Raw genomic sequence first — 19,336 nt, 5'->3', positions numbered from 1 at the left:
GATATTCCCTCATCTCTCCTTCTCAACACTGGGTACTGGAAATTATAGCTAATGCAATAAAATAAGGAAATAAAAGATACATAGGTTTGTAAGGAAGAAATAAAACTGTTCACAGATGACATGGTTATTTACGGGAAAAATCCAAAAGAATCATGTTTTAAAAGCCTACAACTAATACGCAATTATAACAAGGTTGCAGGATACAAAGTTGATATAAAAAGTCAACTGTTATCTCATATACTAGAAATGAAGGGGCAGAATTTGAAATAAAAACACATTACTATTTACATTAGTACCTCCAAAAATGAAAACAGTTCAGTTCAGTCGCTCAGTCATGTCCGACTCTTTGTGACCCCATGGTCTGCAGCATGCCAGGCTTCCCTGAACATCACCAACTCCCAGAGTTTAACCAAACTCATGTCCACTGAGTCGGTGATGGCATCCAACCATCTCATCCTCTGTCGTCTCCTCCCGCCTTCAATCTTTCCCAGCATCAGGGTCTTTTCAAATGAGTCAGCTCTTTGCATCAGGTGGCCAAACTACTGGAGTTCCATCTTCAACATCAGTCCTTCCAGTGAACACCCAGGACTGATCCTCTTTAGGATGGACTGGGTGGATTGCCTTGCAGTCCAAGGGACTCTCAAGAGTCATCTACAACACCATAGTTCAAAAGCATCAATTCTTTGGCACTCAGCTTTCTTTACAGTCCAACTCTCACATCCACACATAACTACAGGAAAAAACCATAGCCTTGACTAGACAGACCTTTGTTGACAAAGTAATGTCTCTGCTTTTTAATATGCTATCTAGGTTGGTCATAACTTTCCTTCCAAGGAGTAAGTGTCTTTTAATTTCATGGCTGCAATCACCATCAGCAGTGATTTTGGAGCCCCAAAAAATACTCAGCCATTGTTTCCACTGTTTCCCCATCTATTTCCCATGAAGTGATGAGACTGGATACCATGATCTTAGTTTTCTGAATGTTGAGCTTTAATCCAACTTTTTCATTCTCCTCTTTCACTTTCATCAAGAAGATCTTTAGTTCTTCTTTGCTTTCTGCCATAAGGGTGGTGTCATCTGCATATCTGAGGTTATTGATATTTCTCCTGGCAATCCTGATTCCAGCTTGTGCTTCATCCAGCCCAGCGTTTCTCCTGATGTACTCTACATATAAGTTAAATAAGCAGGGTGACAATATACAGCCTTGATGTACTCCTTTTCCTATTTGAAACCAGTCTGTTGCTCCATGTCCAGTTCTAACTGTTGCTTCTTGACCTGCATAGAGATTTCTCAAGAGGCAGGTCAGGTGGTCTGGTATTCCCATCTCTTTCAGAATTTTCCAGTTTGTTGTGATCCACACAGTCAAAGGCTTTGGCATAGTCAATAAAGCAGAAGTAGATGTTTTTCTGGAACTCTCTTCCTTTTTCAGTGATCCAGTGGATGTTTGCAATTTGATCTCTGGATCCTCTGCCTTTTCTAAAACCACCTTGAACATCTGGATTTTCACAGTTCACGTATTGCTGAAACCTGGCTTGGAGAATTTTAAGCATTACTTTATTAGCGTGTGAGATGAGTACAATTGTGCGGTAGTTTGAGCATTCTTTGGCATTGTCTTTCTTTGGGATTGGAATGAAAACTGACCTTTCCAGTCCTGTGGCCACTGCTGAGTTTTCCAAATTTGCTGGCATATTGAGTACAGCACTTTCACAGCATCATCCTTCAGGATTTGAAATAGCTCAACCGGAATTCCATCACCTCCACTAGCTTTGTTCATAGTGGTGCTTTTTAAGGCCCACTTGACTTCACATTCCAGGATGTCTGGCTCTAGGTGAGTGATCACACCATTGTGATTATCCAGGTCATGAAGATCTTTTTTGTACAGTTCTTCTGTGTATTCTTGCCATCTCTTCTTAATATCTTCTTCTGTTAGGTCCATACCATTTCTGTCCTTTGTTGAGCCCATCTGTACATGAAATGTTCCTTTGGTATCTCTAATTTTCTTGAAGAGATCTCTAGTCTTTCCCATTTTATTGTTTTCCTCTATTTCTTTGCACTGATCACTGAGGAAGGCTTTCTTATCTCTGCTTGCTATTCTTTTGAACTCTGCATTGAAATGGGTATATCTTTCCTTTTCTCCTTTGCTTTTGGCTTCTCTTCTTTTCACAGCTATTTGTAAGGCCTCCTCAGACAGCCAGTTTTCTTTTTTGCATTTCTTTTTCTTGGGGATGGTCTTGATCCCTGTCTCCTGCACAATGTCACAAACTTCCATCCACAGTTCATCATGCACTCTGTCTATCAGATCTAGTCCCTTAAATCTATTTCTCACTTCCACTGTATAATCATAAGGGATTTGATTTAGGTCATACCTGAATGGTCTAGTGGTTTTCCCTACTTTCTTAAATTTAAGTCTGAATTTGGCAATAAGGTGTTTATGATCTGAGCCACAGTCAGGTCCTGGTCTTGTTTTTGCTGACTGTATAGAGCTTCTCCATCTCTGGCTGCAAAGAATATAATCAATCTGATTTCGGTGTTGGCCATCTGGTGATGTCCATGTGTAGAGTCTTCTCTTGTTTTGTTGGAAGAGAGTGTTTGCTATGACCAGTGCGTTCTTAAGTATAACTCTTACAAAAAGTATATATGATCTACATGAGGAAATACAACAAAACTATGATTAAAGTTATCAAAAAAGAACTAAAAAACTAGAGAGATATTCCATATTCAATGATAGGAAGAATCAATATTTTTAATATGCCATTTTTTTCCAAACTTGCTCTATAGATTCCATGCAATCCTAATCAAAATCCCAGCAAGCTGTTTTGTGGAAATGAATAAAATGATTCTAAAGTTTATATGGAGAGGCAAAAGACCCAAGATAGCCAACACAATATTAAAGGAGAAGAGCCAAGTCAGAGGACTGAAATAATCCATATTCAAGACTTAATATAAGCTACAGTAATCAAGACAGTGTCATTTTAGCAAAAGAACAGATAAATAGATTAACAGAACCTGATACAGAGTCCCCAAATAAATCCACATAAATACAGTCAACTGATCTTTGACAAGAAGTGAAGGCAACACAGCAGAGAAAGAGCAATCTTTTCAATATATAGTGTTGGAAAACCTAGACATTTCACATGGAAAAAAAAATGAATCTAGACATGCACCTTATACTCTTTCCAAGAATTAACTCAAAATTGATCATAAATATAAAACACAAACTATAAAATTCCAAGAAGATAACTTAGGAGAAAATCTAGATGACTTTGCATATGGTGATGACACTTAGACACATCAAAGGCATGATCCATGAAAGAAATAAAGTTAAAAACTCCTCTGTAAAAGACACTTGAAAGAGAATGAGAAAACAAGCCATAGACTGGGAGAAAACACTTGGAAAAGACATATATAATAAAAGACTGTTATTTGAAACATATGAAGAACTCATAAAAGTCAATGCAGTTAAAAAGTAGGCAAAAGACTTGAATAGACACATCACCAAAGAAGATATATATAAGTAGGCATATGAAAAGATATTCAACATCCTATGTCACTTGGGAATTACTAATTAAAACAACAATAATATACCACTACACATCTATTACAATAGCCAATATCCAAAACACTGACAACATCAAATGCTGGCGCAGATGTGGAGCAATAGGAATTCTCATTCATTGTGGGCTGGAATGCAAAGTATTACAGCTACTTTGGCAAACAGTTTGGCAGTTTGTTTACAAAACTAAACATACTCTTACCATATAATCCAGCAATTGGACTCCTTGGCATCTACCCAAATGAACTGAAAATGTATGTCCATACAAAAACCAGCATGCAGATGTTTATAGCAGCTTTATTCATAACTTCCAAAACCTAGAAGCAACTGAGACATCTTTCAACAAGTGAATGGATTAAATAAACTGTGGTTATATGCAGACAGTGGAATATTATTCAGTGCTAGAAAGAAATGAGTTATCAAGCCAGGAAAATATGGGAAAAACTTAAGTGCCTAGTACTAAGAAGCCAATCTGCAAAGGCTACACACTGCCTTTCTTATAGACCTGCAGAAACTGAATACTCAGTTCCAACTATATGACTTTCCAACTATATCATTCCAACTATATGACTTTCTGAAAAAGGCAAAACTACGGAGGTAGTAAGATTAGTGGTTGTCAGGGGTTATGAGGGAAGAAAGGATGAACAGACAGAACAAAGAGGATTTATGAGGGTAGTAAAACCATTCTGTGTGATACTACAGTGATGGATATGTATCATTAACAATTTTGTCCAAACCCATAGAATGTACACCACCAGGGGTAAACCCTATATTGAACTGTGGACTTTGGGCAATATTGATGTGTCTTTGGAGGTTCACTGACTGCAACAAATAGTACGGCTATGGTGGGAATGTCAATTGAAACAAACAGCACCACTGCAGTGGGGGATGTCAATCTGGGAGGAAGTTGTTTGTGTGGAGGGGGAAGGGAGCACACAGAACTCTCTGTGCTTTCTGCTCAATATTGCTGTGAACCTAACACTACTTGAAAATGGATTTTATTAGTTAAAAAAATAATACAAACCAATGAGCTTATTTTAACTGAAGTATTACTTTCCTCAACAATGTGCTATACCACAATATGAAATATTTACCATTTTGTAACTAATAATGTTTCACAATTACATTTTTTGATTTCTGCTCTTTACTTCCCTTTCATCACAAGCTGTCACTCAAATATCACTGCAATTTCTCTAGGACTGTCTTCCATTCAACTTTTTCTGTTTCTCATACAAGTAAAATAAAACAAAAAAGAATCAGACATTCCCCATCTATTTATAAAGTACGGAGAATTTAAAAGGTGATAAATACAAAAATAATTTGTCAACGTGATATTATACAAACTTTAAATACTCTTATTTGCAATTCATTAATATAGTATTACTCATCTCTTTACTCTCTGAATGTCACACTGAGTTCATACTCCTATTTATCAAATTCCTCAAAGGAACATTCATCACCTGATTTTTTTCCTTTCTACTGGCAAAATAGGAAATGTTTAGAAAACTGAGTATTCAATTTCTGCGGGTCTATAAGAAACTACTTTGTTTTTTCCTTTCAATCTGGAGTCACCTCACAGCTTTTAAGCAAGCATCAACAATACTCCTTTATTTCTTAGTGAATATCTGATTTTGTTTAAAAGAATTTCCTTATCAAGAGAGCCAATTTACAAACTGAAGTAAACAACTCAAAGAAAATTTCAGTATATAGAAACTAAGTTGGAAAAATTAAGAGATTTTTCTCCCAACATCAAAGATGGTTGAATGATTTGAAAAATATTGGCAGATTTTCTCAAATAAGACAGGAAACCATGTTTCTTCCTTTTTTCTTACAAGCTTGGAGGATCAGAACATGTTTGTGTTAAAAATCTATGAGTTTTCCCACATCCATCTTGGAAGAAAGTAAATAACCATCATTTCCCAGAGGGAGGAAAAGAAAGCCAGAACTCTAAGCCCTTACCACCAGATAAGAGCTAACATAATTGCAGCAGATTCTGTCTGTGACCCACACACATAACTTCATAACTTACCAATTCACATACACAGACCTGACTTCCAAATGCCAGCACTTGCATTTCTTTATAGGCTTTTTCAGAACAGAACTGCCAAGGAATTGGAATTAACACAAATAGGAATAGTCTTAACTCAGTAACTGATGCATTTCATATATAAATAAATACTCCAGCTTCTTTGCCTCTCAAATGGTTAACTTAGGTATGTATTTTACTCTGTTTCCCCAAGTTTCCCATGGGATATTAAGCTCCAGTTTTCCAAAACTATAAATCACTTAATAAGACACTCTATATTGGCTCTCAAATCAGTGCCTTATTACATATAGGTACATTATTATTTCATCTAATCATCTCCAGAACTCTTTAATGTACACCAAAATAGGAGGAATCTGATTCAGTGGGTTAAGGATAACCTAACCATTGCTCAGTCACAGAGCAAGCCATGATTGTAACACAGTATATCCAGAACTTGTGTTCCTTCCACAAAGGAACAGAACACGGAGGGGGGATTCCATTCAAATAGGATTATATCTCAAACCTACAAAAAAGTCCTGCTATCTTGATTTTCAAAGTAAACTGACTCTAAAAAAGTGTTCAATGCATACTAGTCTTATTAAAGTATATCAGTAATGTCATTATGAATTATATATATTTAAAATAACTGGTAATGGGCAATATGAGTACTTTCCAATTTCCTAAAACAATCATATCTCTTCACAGGTAAATTTCCTGATGAGAGTGATGGAGTAAAGGAATTTGTTTTTCCTATACACACTATAAACTAAAAATCAAAAATAAATAAGACACTTGTAATTATATAATTTAAGATTTTAAGAAAATATAATGTGTTTTATCAATTTTACTTATCAAAATTAAAATGCTATATATTAGAATAATGACATTTAAATGTCCACATTTTGGCATATTTCATTTATTCATTCAACACACACTTATGCTGGTTCTAAACTGTATAAAATACACCTTGTGACTAGTTCGTTACTACAGACCAAGGAAAAAAGGAGGAAAAATCAAGTAAAGATAAACTTCAGAATGGAAGGAGAAATGATAAAAAAATAGAGAAATTTTACAGATTGCTAACCTCAATTTTTGTAGCTTTACAACTACATATACAAATACAGAAAAATTCATTCATTCACTCAACAAACACCAAAAAACTACTGAAAAGTCGACAATGCTAGAACTGGGTATACAATGACAGAAAATAGTAGTATTTGCCCTAAGTTGCTTAAAATTAAGTTGTTTAGCAAAGGAAACTACCAAAACATCAAAAGGCAGAATACTGAATGGGGAAACATATTTGTAAATGATATATTTAATGAAGGGTTAATACGCAAAATATACAAAGACCTCATACAACTCAACATCAAAAACAAAAAACTTGATTAAAAAATAAGCAGAGGATCTAAATAGACATTTTTTCAAAACAGACACAGATGGTCAACAGGTACATCAAAAAGAGCTCAACATCACTGCAAATCAGAGAACTGCAAATCAAAACCACCATGAGCTATCACCTCGTACCATTAGAATGGTTATTATCAAAAAGACAAGAAATAACAAGTGCTACAAGGATGCAAAGAAAAAGGACCCCTGTGCATTCTTGGTGAGAATGTACATTAGTGCAACCACTATGAAAAATAGTATGGAGGTTTCTCAAAAAATTAAAAATAGAACTACTATATGATCCAGGAATCCACTTCATGGTATTTATCCAAAGAAAACAAAACACTAACTCAAAAAGATATAGGCACCCACATGTTCACTGAAGCATTGTTTACAATAGCCAAGATATGGAAGCAACCTAAGTATCCAGCCATAAGTGAATGGGGAAAGAAGTTGGTTTATACATAAACACACACACACATGCAATGGTATATCATTCAACCATAAAAAATTAAATCTTGCTGTATGCAATAATATGGATAAATCTAGAGGGTATTACGCTAAGTAAGTCAGGCAAATACCATATGACTTCATATATGGAATCTAGAAGGGCAGGGTGTGGGGTGGTGGGGTAAAGAAGTGAAGGGGATTAACCTCCATTTATAAAATAAATAAGGCATGGAGATGTAATACACAAGGAATATGGTTGGTAATATTGTAATAACTTTGTATGTGGACAGATGGTTACTAGACTCTGTGATGATCACTTTAAAATGTATGTAAATGTCAAATCACTATACAGCATACCTGAAACTAACATAATACTGTATATCAATTATGTTTCAATAATAAAAAATCCTGCCCATTACCTCTAACAACAACAAAGTAAATAATCTACATTTACCTACTATATATTAATAACAAAAATATTAAAAACAAAAAAAGTAAATAATCTACATTTACCTACTAAATATTAAACTGAATTAGTTCAAAAGCATTATAAATAGAAAATCCGATAAATTTTTGGGCTTTCTTCAGAACACATGGGCTTAATAATATAAGCATCACTGATATAATGTTGACAAAGCTGCATGGTTCCATAGAAAGTCCAGAGGTTTAAAGTTTCATATACATGGGGCAAGAAGCCTAGCTCCATCACTTAATTGGTTTTTTTTACCATAGGCAAGTCACTTATTAAGTGAAATAAAGATAACAAAAATTACCTCCCATGGTTGTTGAAAGGATTAAATAATAATGTCAAATGTAAAGTAAATAGCACAATGCCAGTTAAAAAAAAACATGTCCTCAATAACTATTAGCTCTCACATTCAAATGCATTTCAAATATCATGAAAATAGAACACTAAAAGCCTGGAATGGTCACTTTGTTTTATATTTTACTCTTCGCTAGAAAAATTAATACATTGACTTTCTGTTTACTAGTAAAGATTAATGTATTCGCTTCCCTGGTAGCTCAGATGGTAAAAAATCTGCCTGCAATACAGGAGACCCAGGTTCAATCTCTGAGTCGGGAAGATCCCCTGGAGAAGGAAATGGCAACCCATTCCAGTATTCTTGCCTGGAAAATCCCATGGACAGAGGAGCCTGAAGGGCTACAGTCCATGGGGTCGCAAAGAGTCGGACACAACTGAGCGACTCTCACACACACACACATTAATGTATTCCGCTTCTAATTCTCTAATAATTCTTATTTATCTTTGAAAATTTGATAAAAATGATGAACTTCTTCCTCCCCAAATACCACACAGTATTTTACATCAATTTAGGGACATTAACAGGTTCTATGAAAGCTAGACTAAAAACTACATCTAGCTGTTTAAAATAAAACTAATTCAAATTGAATAAAATTAAAAATTTAGTTCTTCAGTTGTACTGGCCACATTTCAAGTGCACAGTAGCCACAGGGGGCTAGTGGCTAGGATACACAGACATAAAACATCCATCATCCCAGAAACGTCTGCCAGAGCTGTTCCGGAGTATTAAAATAGTATGATGAGTAAAACTATTTTTCTCTAAGTTTGTTTTGTTTCATAAAATATCTAGATACCACTCTTTGTGGCAGATTCCCAAGAGGATCAAGGCTGTGAATATTTTGCCTACGAACTAGGGTCCAGCAAATAAGAAGCACTGAATAGTTATCTAGTAGATGACATTATAATTTTGTTTTGATTAATCTAGCAAAAATTGACTAAGCTGGTAAAGACCAGAGCTGACAGCTGTGAATATGAGTCTGTAAATAGCTAAAATTTTTTCTAAGTAGCAGGTCAGCTTATACGTACTACCAACTGACTCCTGAAGCCAATGAGGGCTCCCTATTCTGACTTTAAATTTTTTGAACCATACATTTTGGCGAGGTTACTTGAGCAAAATTGTAAGAGCTGTCTATATCCTATTCCATTGAAGAACAGAAAAAACACATACTTACAGCTAATTATTTTTCACTATTCCTATAAGGGTTTTTCCTAGATAGAGCAATTGGGTAACTTATTTTTAAATAGTATGTATATATTCACACAGTCATTTTTAACAAATGAAACATTTTTAAAGTTCACCAAAGTTTTATAACTTAGAGATTATGGCATTAAGATTTTAGAAAATTGCTTTCCTTTTAACATATTTTGAAATCAAGAAAAAGTTGCTGCTATACACAGAACAGTAAAAGGTCTAATAATAATTTTGCACTTACACTGATACATTTTTCCTAACGGTATACTCATCCAAATCGTCATCAGAGCTGCTATCAGTTGCATCAGAATCCAGACCCTCTTCAACATGAGACAACAGCCCTGTAGCAGACAGTGCAAATCTTTGGATTTCCGCAGCTGTACACCGTGCAAAGCCATTTTTTGTGTCATTCCACAATTTAGTCTCTGCAGTCAATATGTTGATGTCTGGCTTAATTTCAGTGCATTTAGGTAAACTGTTATCCAAAATTGTGGTAGGTTCATGAAAAATCTTTACTTTGGGGAGCTGATGTTTCATAGAAAATTTCATTTGTTGACCATAGTGCTTAACAACATGCTTTGCCAGGAGCATCTGCAAATGTTTCTGAGTTCTTCTAGCCTGGCTAAGTAAAATTTTCTGTTTACTTACACACTGAAGTAAACGAGCATTCACTTCCTCCTCCTTTTCAGCAGCGGAGGAACTAATAGGCACATATGAGTGGTCAGGTCCAATTTTGTTTTGAGCATGGTGCAATAAACCCTTTTTAATCTCACCACCACTAACTTTATCCAGAAGTGCATTCTTTTGGTACCATTTACAGTTTTTCAGTTGTACTTTATCTACATTAGTGTCTTTGGTTACATTTGAATCCAAAATAATTTGTACATCTGTCACGCATGGACTTGTGGTATCTGACAGAGGTTCCTTTTTGATGAACTCTTCAGAATGAGAATGACAAATTTTACTGAGCTGAATACTGCCGCCATTACACAGGATGTTTTTCAGCTTATTGCAGTTGGGTTCCCCTAATTTCTTTTGTTTATAATTCTCATTGTATTTATTTAACGTAGTGTTAGAACTCATTAAAAGAACTGTCTGGTAATGTTTTGAAGACTGAGGGGAGCCAAAATGTTTTAAATTCACAAAATTAGTGTTAAGAGTAGGTTCAGGAGTTGGAAATCCCAGCATCTGAGAGAAAGTGTCTCCTTTTAGCTTTTCATCTACAGTCCTTGGACTTTCCATGCATAGCATCTTGTCCGATTCCATGGTATTCGGTAAAGATGAAAAGCAGATACCCTTTGTTGCTGCCTCCCTCAGAGCCGGGGTCATGGCGAATCCTGCAGATAATTACTGGAAACCTAAAATAACATAAAAATAAAAGATCAAATATCAAGAAAAAAGTTTTATGCTTATACTATTACCAAGGGTAACGCTTTCAATGTCTCTGGTTAAAAAGTGAATGGAACCAAACTCTTCCTTAATTTGCCAACTCCTAACATTATCTCTGCTCTTTGCTAGTTCATAAGGAATTTAATAAGGATTATTCTTTACTCTGACTATAGGCCTACTACCCAAAACTTCAATGAAAGATGTATTGTACCTAGTACATAAAAGACAAATATTTGTGAATGCAATTATATCTCAAGATTTCATTTTTTTGACAATGATTAGTGATAGTCAAAAGAAAAAAAAAATCCATCCTGGGATTCATACTTGAAAATGTGACTTGATCCCACATTTCCAAACAAAAATATATTTTTATAAAATATAACTGTTCAAAATTTTCATTTCTCAATTTAAACTTCACACTTTGAACAGTATTAATAACTAAAACACAGAACTGAACCACAAACAAAAAAGTATATAATTGGAAATTCCCTGGTGGTCCAGTGGTTAGAACTTCATGTTTTCACTGCCAGGGCCTGGGTTCAATCTCTGCTAAGGGAATTAAGATCCTGCAAGCCTCGTGGTACAGCCAAAAAAAAAAAAAAAAGAGTATATTATTTCACAGGTGCTAAAAAATGATGTAGTGAAAACTAGCCTGATCCACAATATGAAAATTTTTTTTCTAAAAAAATCTGCAATCATTATTTTCTTTTCACAAATGGATACTCATCAGTTATCATTACAGAAGCTCTTACTCCCACCTGAAAACACAGTAGGGGATATAACAGATGACACTAAAGATTAATCCCATAATTAAACAAATTTCATATTATTTTATCAAAGTAAAAAGTATAAAATTACATATTCTGACATAAAAAAGGTAATTTAGTACTTAATTTAAAAATTATGAAGATTAAAGAGTTAGTGGAAACATTTTATATCATTAACAATCACACATTTTCGAAGATACTTTGGAACTATAACACTATAATTTCTGTCTCAAAACACATGACAGTTAGTAGCCATTTAAATAGCCAAATTCATATAAGCCAAGTCCCCGGACTTAGCTGTAACTCTCGATCCTTCATTCTTGTTTAAAAACACAAAACCAAAATCATATTCTCTGCAAAGACTAACAAGAATTATCAAAAGGAAAAAAAAGGCACAAAACGTTTATGAAATTAGAATAAAAATCTATACAGAGGGTTAAAAGTGACAGACTTAGGAAAAGATATTTGCAACATATATCAACAAAGGATTAGTATCCAGAATACATAAAGAACTCCTAGAAACAAGCAAAAGTTACAACAGTCAGATACTTCAGAGATGATGACATTCAAATGATCATTAAACATATACTCAATCATACCAGTAATAAAGGAAATGTAAATAAAGCAAGAGATGAGTTTTCTAATCAAATTGAAAAGAGAGTTTTAAGTCTGAAAATATCACTTGCCATGGGAATGTGGGTAAATAAGACTTCTCACATCTATCTGAACCACAATTTTATGCTAATTTGACAATAATGTGAAAAGGTGCATAAGAGATCAGTGTTTGTATGAGAAAACCACTCTTTCAAAGTAACCTACATATTTAACAATAAGAGAATGGACATTAAAACATGTGGAATGCTAGGTAGTAGTTAAAAAATGAATGAGCTAGATCTATATATATCAATATAGACAAACCTCAAAAACAAAATAATTTTTTAAAAAATGGTGCAGAATATATATACTATGGTGCAGTGGTGGTGGTTTAATCGCTCAGTTGTGTCCAACTTTTTGTGATCCAATGGACTGTAGCCCATGGGCTCCCCTGTCCATGGGATTCTTCAGGCAAGAATACTGGAGTGGTTGTAATTTCCTTCTCCAGGGGGATCTTCCCGACCCAGGGATTGAACCCAAGTCTCCTGCATTGCAGGCAGATTCTTTACCGACTGAGCTATGAGGGAAGCCCATACTATGGTACCATATAAATAAAATACAAACACAAACTATACCATATTTATGTATATATACATGTGTGTGTTTAAGTGTTTACAAGAACAAAAGAGGAACCAGAAAAATACCCACCAAAGTTGTAACAGTAGTCAGGTAAATTGCATGAAACAGAACTAAGAGTGCTGCTTTAAGACAAGTTGAATTTTAACTATAAAATTTTATTACTTAGGGGAAAAAGATTCAGTGAAAAATGAACGAATGTTAATGGCTGTTAATTCTGTGCAATAAAAATATGTGCCTATTTTATATTTTACTGTTCAATGTCTCAAAAAATAAAGAGATTTCTGTATAATTTTCTGTGTCAAAATTTATATACTTTTATATGTCTCAAAAATAATAAATCCTATTTATAAAAGATTTTTAATTTTTCCAAAAGCAAAACAAATAGGAAAAAAATAACCAGAATATTGGATTTTCTTTTTAAAAATATATTTTGCACTTTTATGAAAAACAGAAAAATATTAAAAAAGCTAGCACTGGGAAATTTTTTTTTCAAGATTCTGTCTGTCACTTAATGCAATGACCATAACTTCTAATTTATAGATATTAACAATTGTGTTTAGATAATTACATTGCTCTCTGAGGGAAACTGCCCTAATCAGTTCTCTCTGAGGTAGTTATACTCAAAAGATACTATACTCTATCCCCTCCTTACCCTTTCTCCTTTAGAAATTTGAAAAGGGTACGAAGTATGTAATCAAAGTGGTGGGCAGCAAGACAGGGGTGAAATAATGAGAAGCAGTGGATTTCTTATTCCTGGATAAACTAGAAATAAGGGAAAACTAAAAATAAGCAGAAAAAGATATACCGATTATTAGATAAGAACTAGAGTTGATAGAAAAAAGAGAAAACAAAGAAATGTAGACATTGAGAGTGGCTAAGAAACATTTATGGTAGAGATCTAGAATAAAGCATACACACAAAAAACTCTGGTAGGGCTAGGGCTTACTTGGTATGATAGGCAGGTTCTAAAATGATCTTAATAATCCCAGTTTCCTGGTATTCATGTCTTTGTGTAATCCTTTCTTCTTGAGTGTGGAGTGGATTTATTGACTTCAGTGTGGACTGGATTTAATGACATTCTTTTCTAGCAAATAGAATGTAAAAGAGATAATGGGATGCCACTTTTAAAATTAGGTTACAAAGAGATGGTGGCTGCCATCTCGTCACCCCCTCACTCACTAAAGAACACTAACTGCCACGCTGTGAGCTGGGAAGACTCTCATAGCAAAGAACTACTGACTTCAGCCAATAGACAGCAATGACCTAAAGCCTGTCAACAGTCATGCCAGTGATCTGAGAAGCAGTGATCCATCCTCATTCCAGCTTTCAGATGCCTGTAGCTCTAACACCTTGATTGCAGCCTTGGGAGAAACTTTGAGCGAGAGGCACTCAGGAAAGCCATGCCTATATTCTTGACCCACAGAAACTGTGAAATAGATGTTTTAAACCATAAAATTATGGATTAATGTGTTATATGCTATGTGCTACATTAGTTTAGTTCAGTTGCTCAATCGTGTCCAACTCTTTGCGACCCCATGGACAGCAGCACGCCAGGCCTCCCTGTCCATCACCAACTCCCAAAGTTTACTCAAACTCATGTCCATTAGTCGGTGATGTCATCCAACCATCTCATCCTCTGTCATCCCCTTCTCCTCCTGCCTTCAATCTTTCCCAGTACCAGGGTCTTTTCATATCAGTCAGTTTGCATCAGGTGGCCAAAGTATTGGAGTTTCAGCTTCACCATCAGTCCTTCCAATGAATATTCAGGACTGATTTCCTTCAGGATTGACTGGTTGGATCTCCTTGCAGTCCAAGGGATTCTCAAGAGTCTTCTCCAACACCACAGTTCAAAAGCATCAATTCTTTGGCACTCAGCTTTCTTTATAGTCCAGCTCTCACATCCATACATGACTCCTAGAAAAACCATAGCCTTAACTAGATGGAACTTTGCTGGCAAAGTAATGTCTCTGCTTTTTAACATGCTGTCTAGGTTGGTCATAACTTTCCTTCCAATGAGTAAGCATCTTTTAACTTCATGGCTGCGGTCACCATCAGCAATTATTTTGGAGTCCCAAAAAATAAAGTCAGCCACTGTTTCCACTGTTTCTCCATTTCCCATGAAGTGATGGGACCGGAGGCCATGATCTTTGTTTTCTGAGTGTTGAGCTTTAAGCCAACTTTTTCACTCTCCTCTTTCACTTTCATCAAGAGGCTCTTTAGTTCTTCTTCACGTTCTGCCATAAGGGTGGTGTCATCTGCATGTTACTGATACTTCTCCCGGCAATCTTGATTCCAGCCTGTGCTTCATCCAGCCTGGCATTTCTCATGATGTACTCTGCATATAAGTTAAATAAGCATGGTGACAAAATACAGCCTTGATGTACTCCTTTTCCTATTTGGAACCATTCTGTTGTTCCATGTCCAATTCTAACTATTGCTTCCAGACTTGCATACAGTTTTCTCAAGAGGCATGTCAGGTGGTCTGGTATTCCCATCTCTTTTAGAATTTTCCACAGTTTATTGTGATCCACATAGTCAAAGGCTTTGGCATAGTCAATAAAGCAGAAATAGATATTTTTCTGGAACTCTCTTGCTTTTTTGATGATCCAGCAGATGTTGGCAATTTGATCTCTGGTTCCTCTACCTTTTCTAAAACCAGCTTGAATATCTGGAAATTCACAGATCACGAATTGCTTAAGCCTGGCTTGGAGAATTTTGAGCATTACTTTGCTAGCATGTGAGATGAGTGCAATTGTGTGGTAGTTTGAGCATTCTTTGGCATTGCCTTTCTTTGGGATTAGAATGAAAACTGACCTTTCCCAGTCCTGCGGCCACTGCTGAGTTCTCCAAATTTACTGGCATATTGAGTGCAGCACTTTTACAGCATCATCTTTTAGGATATGAAATAGCTCAACTGGAATTCCATCACCTCCACTAGCTTTGTTCATAGTGAGACTTCCTAAGGCCCACTTGACTTCACTTTCCAGGATGTCTGGCTCTAGGTGAGTGATCACACCATTGTGATTATCCAGGTCATGAAGATCTTTTTGTACAGTTCTTCTGTGTATTCTTGCATTCTCTTCTTAATACCTTCTGCTTCTGTTAGGTCCATTCCATTTCTGTCCTTTATTGAGCCTATCTGTGCATGAAATGTTCCCTTGGTATCTCTAATTTTCTTGAAGAGATCTCTAGTCTTTCCCATTCTATTGTTTTCCTCTATTTCTTTGCATTGATCACTGAGGAAGGCTTTCTTATCTCTCCTTGCTATTCTTCCGAACTCTGCATTCAAATGGGTATATCTTTCCTCTTCTCCTTTGCTTTTGGCTTCTCTTCTATTCACAGCTATTTCTAAGGCCTCCTCAGACAGCCAGTTTTCTTTTTGCATTTCTTTTTCTTGGGGATGGTCTTGATCCCTGTCTCCTGTACAATGTCACGAACCTCTGTCCATAGTTCATCAGACATTCTATCAGGTCTAGTATCTTAAATCTATTTCTCACTTCCACTGTATAATCATAAGGGATTTTAGGTCATACCTGAATGGTCTAGTGGTTTTCCCTACTTTCTTCAACTTAAGTCTGAATTTGGCAATAAGGAGTTCATGATCTGAGCCACAGTCAGCTACCGGTCTTGTTTTTGCTGACTCTATAGAACTTCTCCATCTTTGGCTGCAAAGAATATAACCAATCTGATTTCGGTGTTGACCATCTGGTGATGTCCATGTGTAGAGTCTTCTCTTGTGTTGTTGGAAGAGGGTGTTTGCTATGACCAGTGCATTCTCTTGGCAAAACTCTATTAGACTTTGCCCTGCTTCATTCTGTACTCCAAGGTCAAATTTGCCTGTTATTTCAGGTGTTTCTTGAATTCCTACTTTTGCATTCCAGTCCCCTATAATCAAAAGGACATCTTTTTTGGGTGTTAGTTCTAGAAGGTCTTATAGGTCTTCATAGAACCGTTCAACTTCAGCTTCTTCAGCATTACTGGTCCAGGCACAGATTTGGATTACCATGATTTTGAATGGTTTGCCTTGGAAACGAACAGAGATTATACTGTCATTTTTGAGACTGCATCTAAGTACTGCATTTTGGACCCTTTTGTTGACTATGATGGCTACTCCATTTCTTCTAAGGGAATCTTGCCCACAGTAGTAGATATAATGGTCATCTGAGTTAAATTCACCCGTTCCGGTCCATTGTAGTTCACTGATTCCTAAAATGTCGACGTTCACTCTTGCCATCTCCTGTTTGAGCACTTCCAATTTGCCTTGATTTATGGACCTAACATTCTAGGTGCCTATGCAATATTGTTCTTTACAGCATTGGACCTTGCTTCCATCACCAGTCACATCCACAACTGGGTGTTGTTTTTGTTTTGGCTCCGTCTCCTGCGTGCTACATAGCAATATGTGATTAATGCACTGGGCTTTAAAGATTTGGGGATTTTGGACTCTGGAAGGTCTAGCAATATCACAGTTCCTGTTCTAGTATTTCCATTAAGTTTTTCTATATTCTATTCTCAAGTGAATCCTTATTAAAAACACACACACACACACACACACACACCAAAACCCTAGCCTGAAAGTCTCTCTACTTTGCAACCAAAAGAACTTCACAAAATTAGCTATGTCTCCTATAACTAAAAAAGGATAAACTATGTTCATGTAGCTTTAGTGTAAGACACAAGTCCATTTATTCCAACTTTTTAATTAAACATACAATCATTATGCATAATGTTTACTAATTGAGCATTCTAAACTCTATCACTTCTAACTACCTCCACATGACATAAGCAACTACACTTATTACTAACATTTCAACTGCTTGAACTTTTTTTGTTCACTACTCTGTATTTTGTTAACTACTCTGTCTTCAACATGCGAAAGTATCTGAGATATAGCAGATACCGAATAAATATTTGGTTAAAAAAAAAAAAAGTGGTTGCCATTACACTTAAAATCCAAACTTGTTCTTATCATGGCCTATAAAGTTCTTCACTATCAAGTCCCTGACTACTTCCCCTCTTAGTAACTTTCTCCACAGGTTGCTACATTCCATAAACAGTGGCCTCTGTGCTATTCTTGAGCACAGAAAGTCCTTGCTTCAGAGACTTCCTATTTACCATTCTCTCAGTCTGGAACAATTTTCCACATATAAGATGGCTGGCTCCCTCACTTCATTCATGTCTCTGCTCTAAAGTCACCTCCTCAGAGAGTCCTACCTTAACTAATTATTTACAATAGCCCTAGCACCTCATTTCACGATTCTCCATTCCCCTACACTGTTACATTGAGCCTCAGAACACTAATATCAGAACCTGACACTCTATTACATTCTAAGGAAATAATACAATTTAAGGGCAGAACTCAGTTTTGTTCAATGTTCTAATCTGCAGCACTTAAAACAATGTCTGGTACATAATAATTGTCAGATATTTGTTGGCTGAATAAACAGTCATAATTTTTAAAGGTATTCCAGAACTTATGTAGTTACAACTATTTCAGTTATCATTTTTAAAATAAAATTAATTATTGAAATGCACCATATCAAAAGACTAAAGAAAAAAAATTAAAAGCATTTGACAAAAGGAAATGGCAACCCACTCCAGTACTCTTGCCTGGAGAATCCCATGGACGGAGGAGCCTGGTAGGCTGCAGTCCATGGGGTTGCAAAGAGTAGAACACGGCTGAGCGACTTCACTTTCACTTTTCACTTTCATGCATTGGAGAAGGAAATGGCAACCCACTCCAGTGTTTTTGCCTGGAGAATCCCATGGACGGAGGAGCCTGCTAGGCTGCAGTCCATGGGGTCGAAAAGAGTAGAACATGGCTGAGCGACTTCACTTTCACTTTTCACTTTCATGCATTGGAGAAGGAAATGGCAACCCACTCCAGTGTTTTTGCCTGGAGAATCCCAGGGACAGGGGAGCCTGGTGGGCTGTCGTCTATGGGTCGCACAGAGTCGGACACGACTGAAGTGACTTAGCAGTAGCAGTGTGTGTTAATAATCAGGAAAAAAACTCAGCAAACCAGGAAAAAGAGGGAAATAGCTTAACCTGACAAGGAACATTACTCAAAAGCCTAGCAACAACTTCATGGTTATGATGAAAGACTGAATACTTTAATTGTTAAGACTGGGAATGAGGCAAGGTGTCTGTTCTTATTACTCCTATTCATCATCACATTGGAGGTCCTAATTAGTGGGACAGATGAAGGAAAAGAAACAAGAGTCACATATATCTGGAAAGTAAAACTGTGTCTACTCATTGATGACATGATTTTCTACATAGAAAATTCCATGCAGACATGATCACTCACTCAGTTGTGTCCAACTCTTTGCAACTCTATGAACCATAACCCCACCAGGCTCCTCTGTTTATGGGATTTCCCAAGCAAGAGTACTGGAGTGGGTTGCCATTTCCTTCTCCAGGGAATCTTCTTGACCCAGGGACCTTCTTCTTCTTGACCTCTGTCTCCTGCATTGCAGGCAGATTCTTTACCACTGAGCCACCTGGAAAGTCC

The 19,336-nt window shown here is 36.2% G+C and overlaps 1 protein-coding gene across 8 annotated transcripts in view; it reads right to left on the bottom strand.

Moving 5' to 3' along the window:
- KANSL1L (KAT8 regulatory NSL complex subunit 1 like) overlaps nt 1-19,336 on the bottom strand; it is a 126,181-nt gene that overhangs the window by 92,900 nt on the left and 13,945 nt on the right. For 6 of the 8 annotated variants that reach the window (XR_011467606.1, XM_070387259.1, XM_070387292.1 and 3 more), the window contains exon 2: nt 9,675-10,791. Coding sequence is in view for 7 of the 8 variants with exons in the window: in XM_070387259.1 (XP_070243360.1) it covers nt 9,675-10,762 (1,088 nt within the window). In the remaining variant the exon portion in view is untranslated. Of the gene's footprint in view, nt 1-9,674; nt 10,792-13,768; nt 18,544-19,336 lie in introns of those variants that run through there. The other 2 variants (XM_070387273.1, XM_005888985.3) reach the window with 2 other exon arrangements.

This window comes from Bos mutus, chromosome 2, assembly GCF_027580195.1.
Source record: "Bos mutus isolate GX-2022 chromosome 2, NWIPB_WYAK_1.1, whole genome shotgun sequence".
NCBI classification, from domain to species: domain Eukaryota; kingdom Metazoa; phylum Chordata; class Mammalia; order Artiodactyla; family Bovidae; genus Bos; species Bos mutus.
This window is presented reverse-complemented; position numbering and strand designations above follow the sequence as displayed.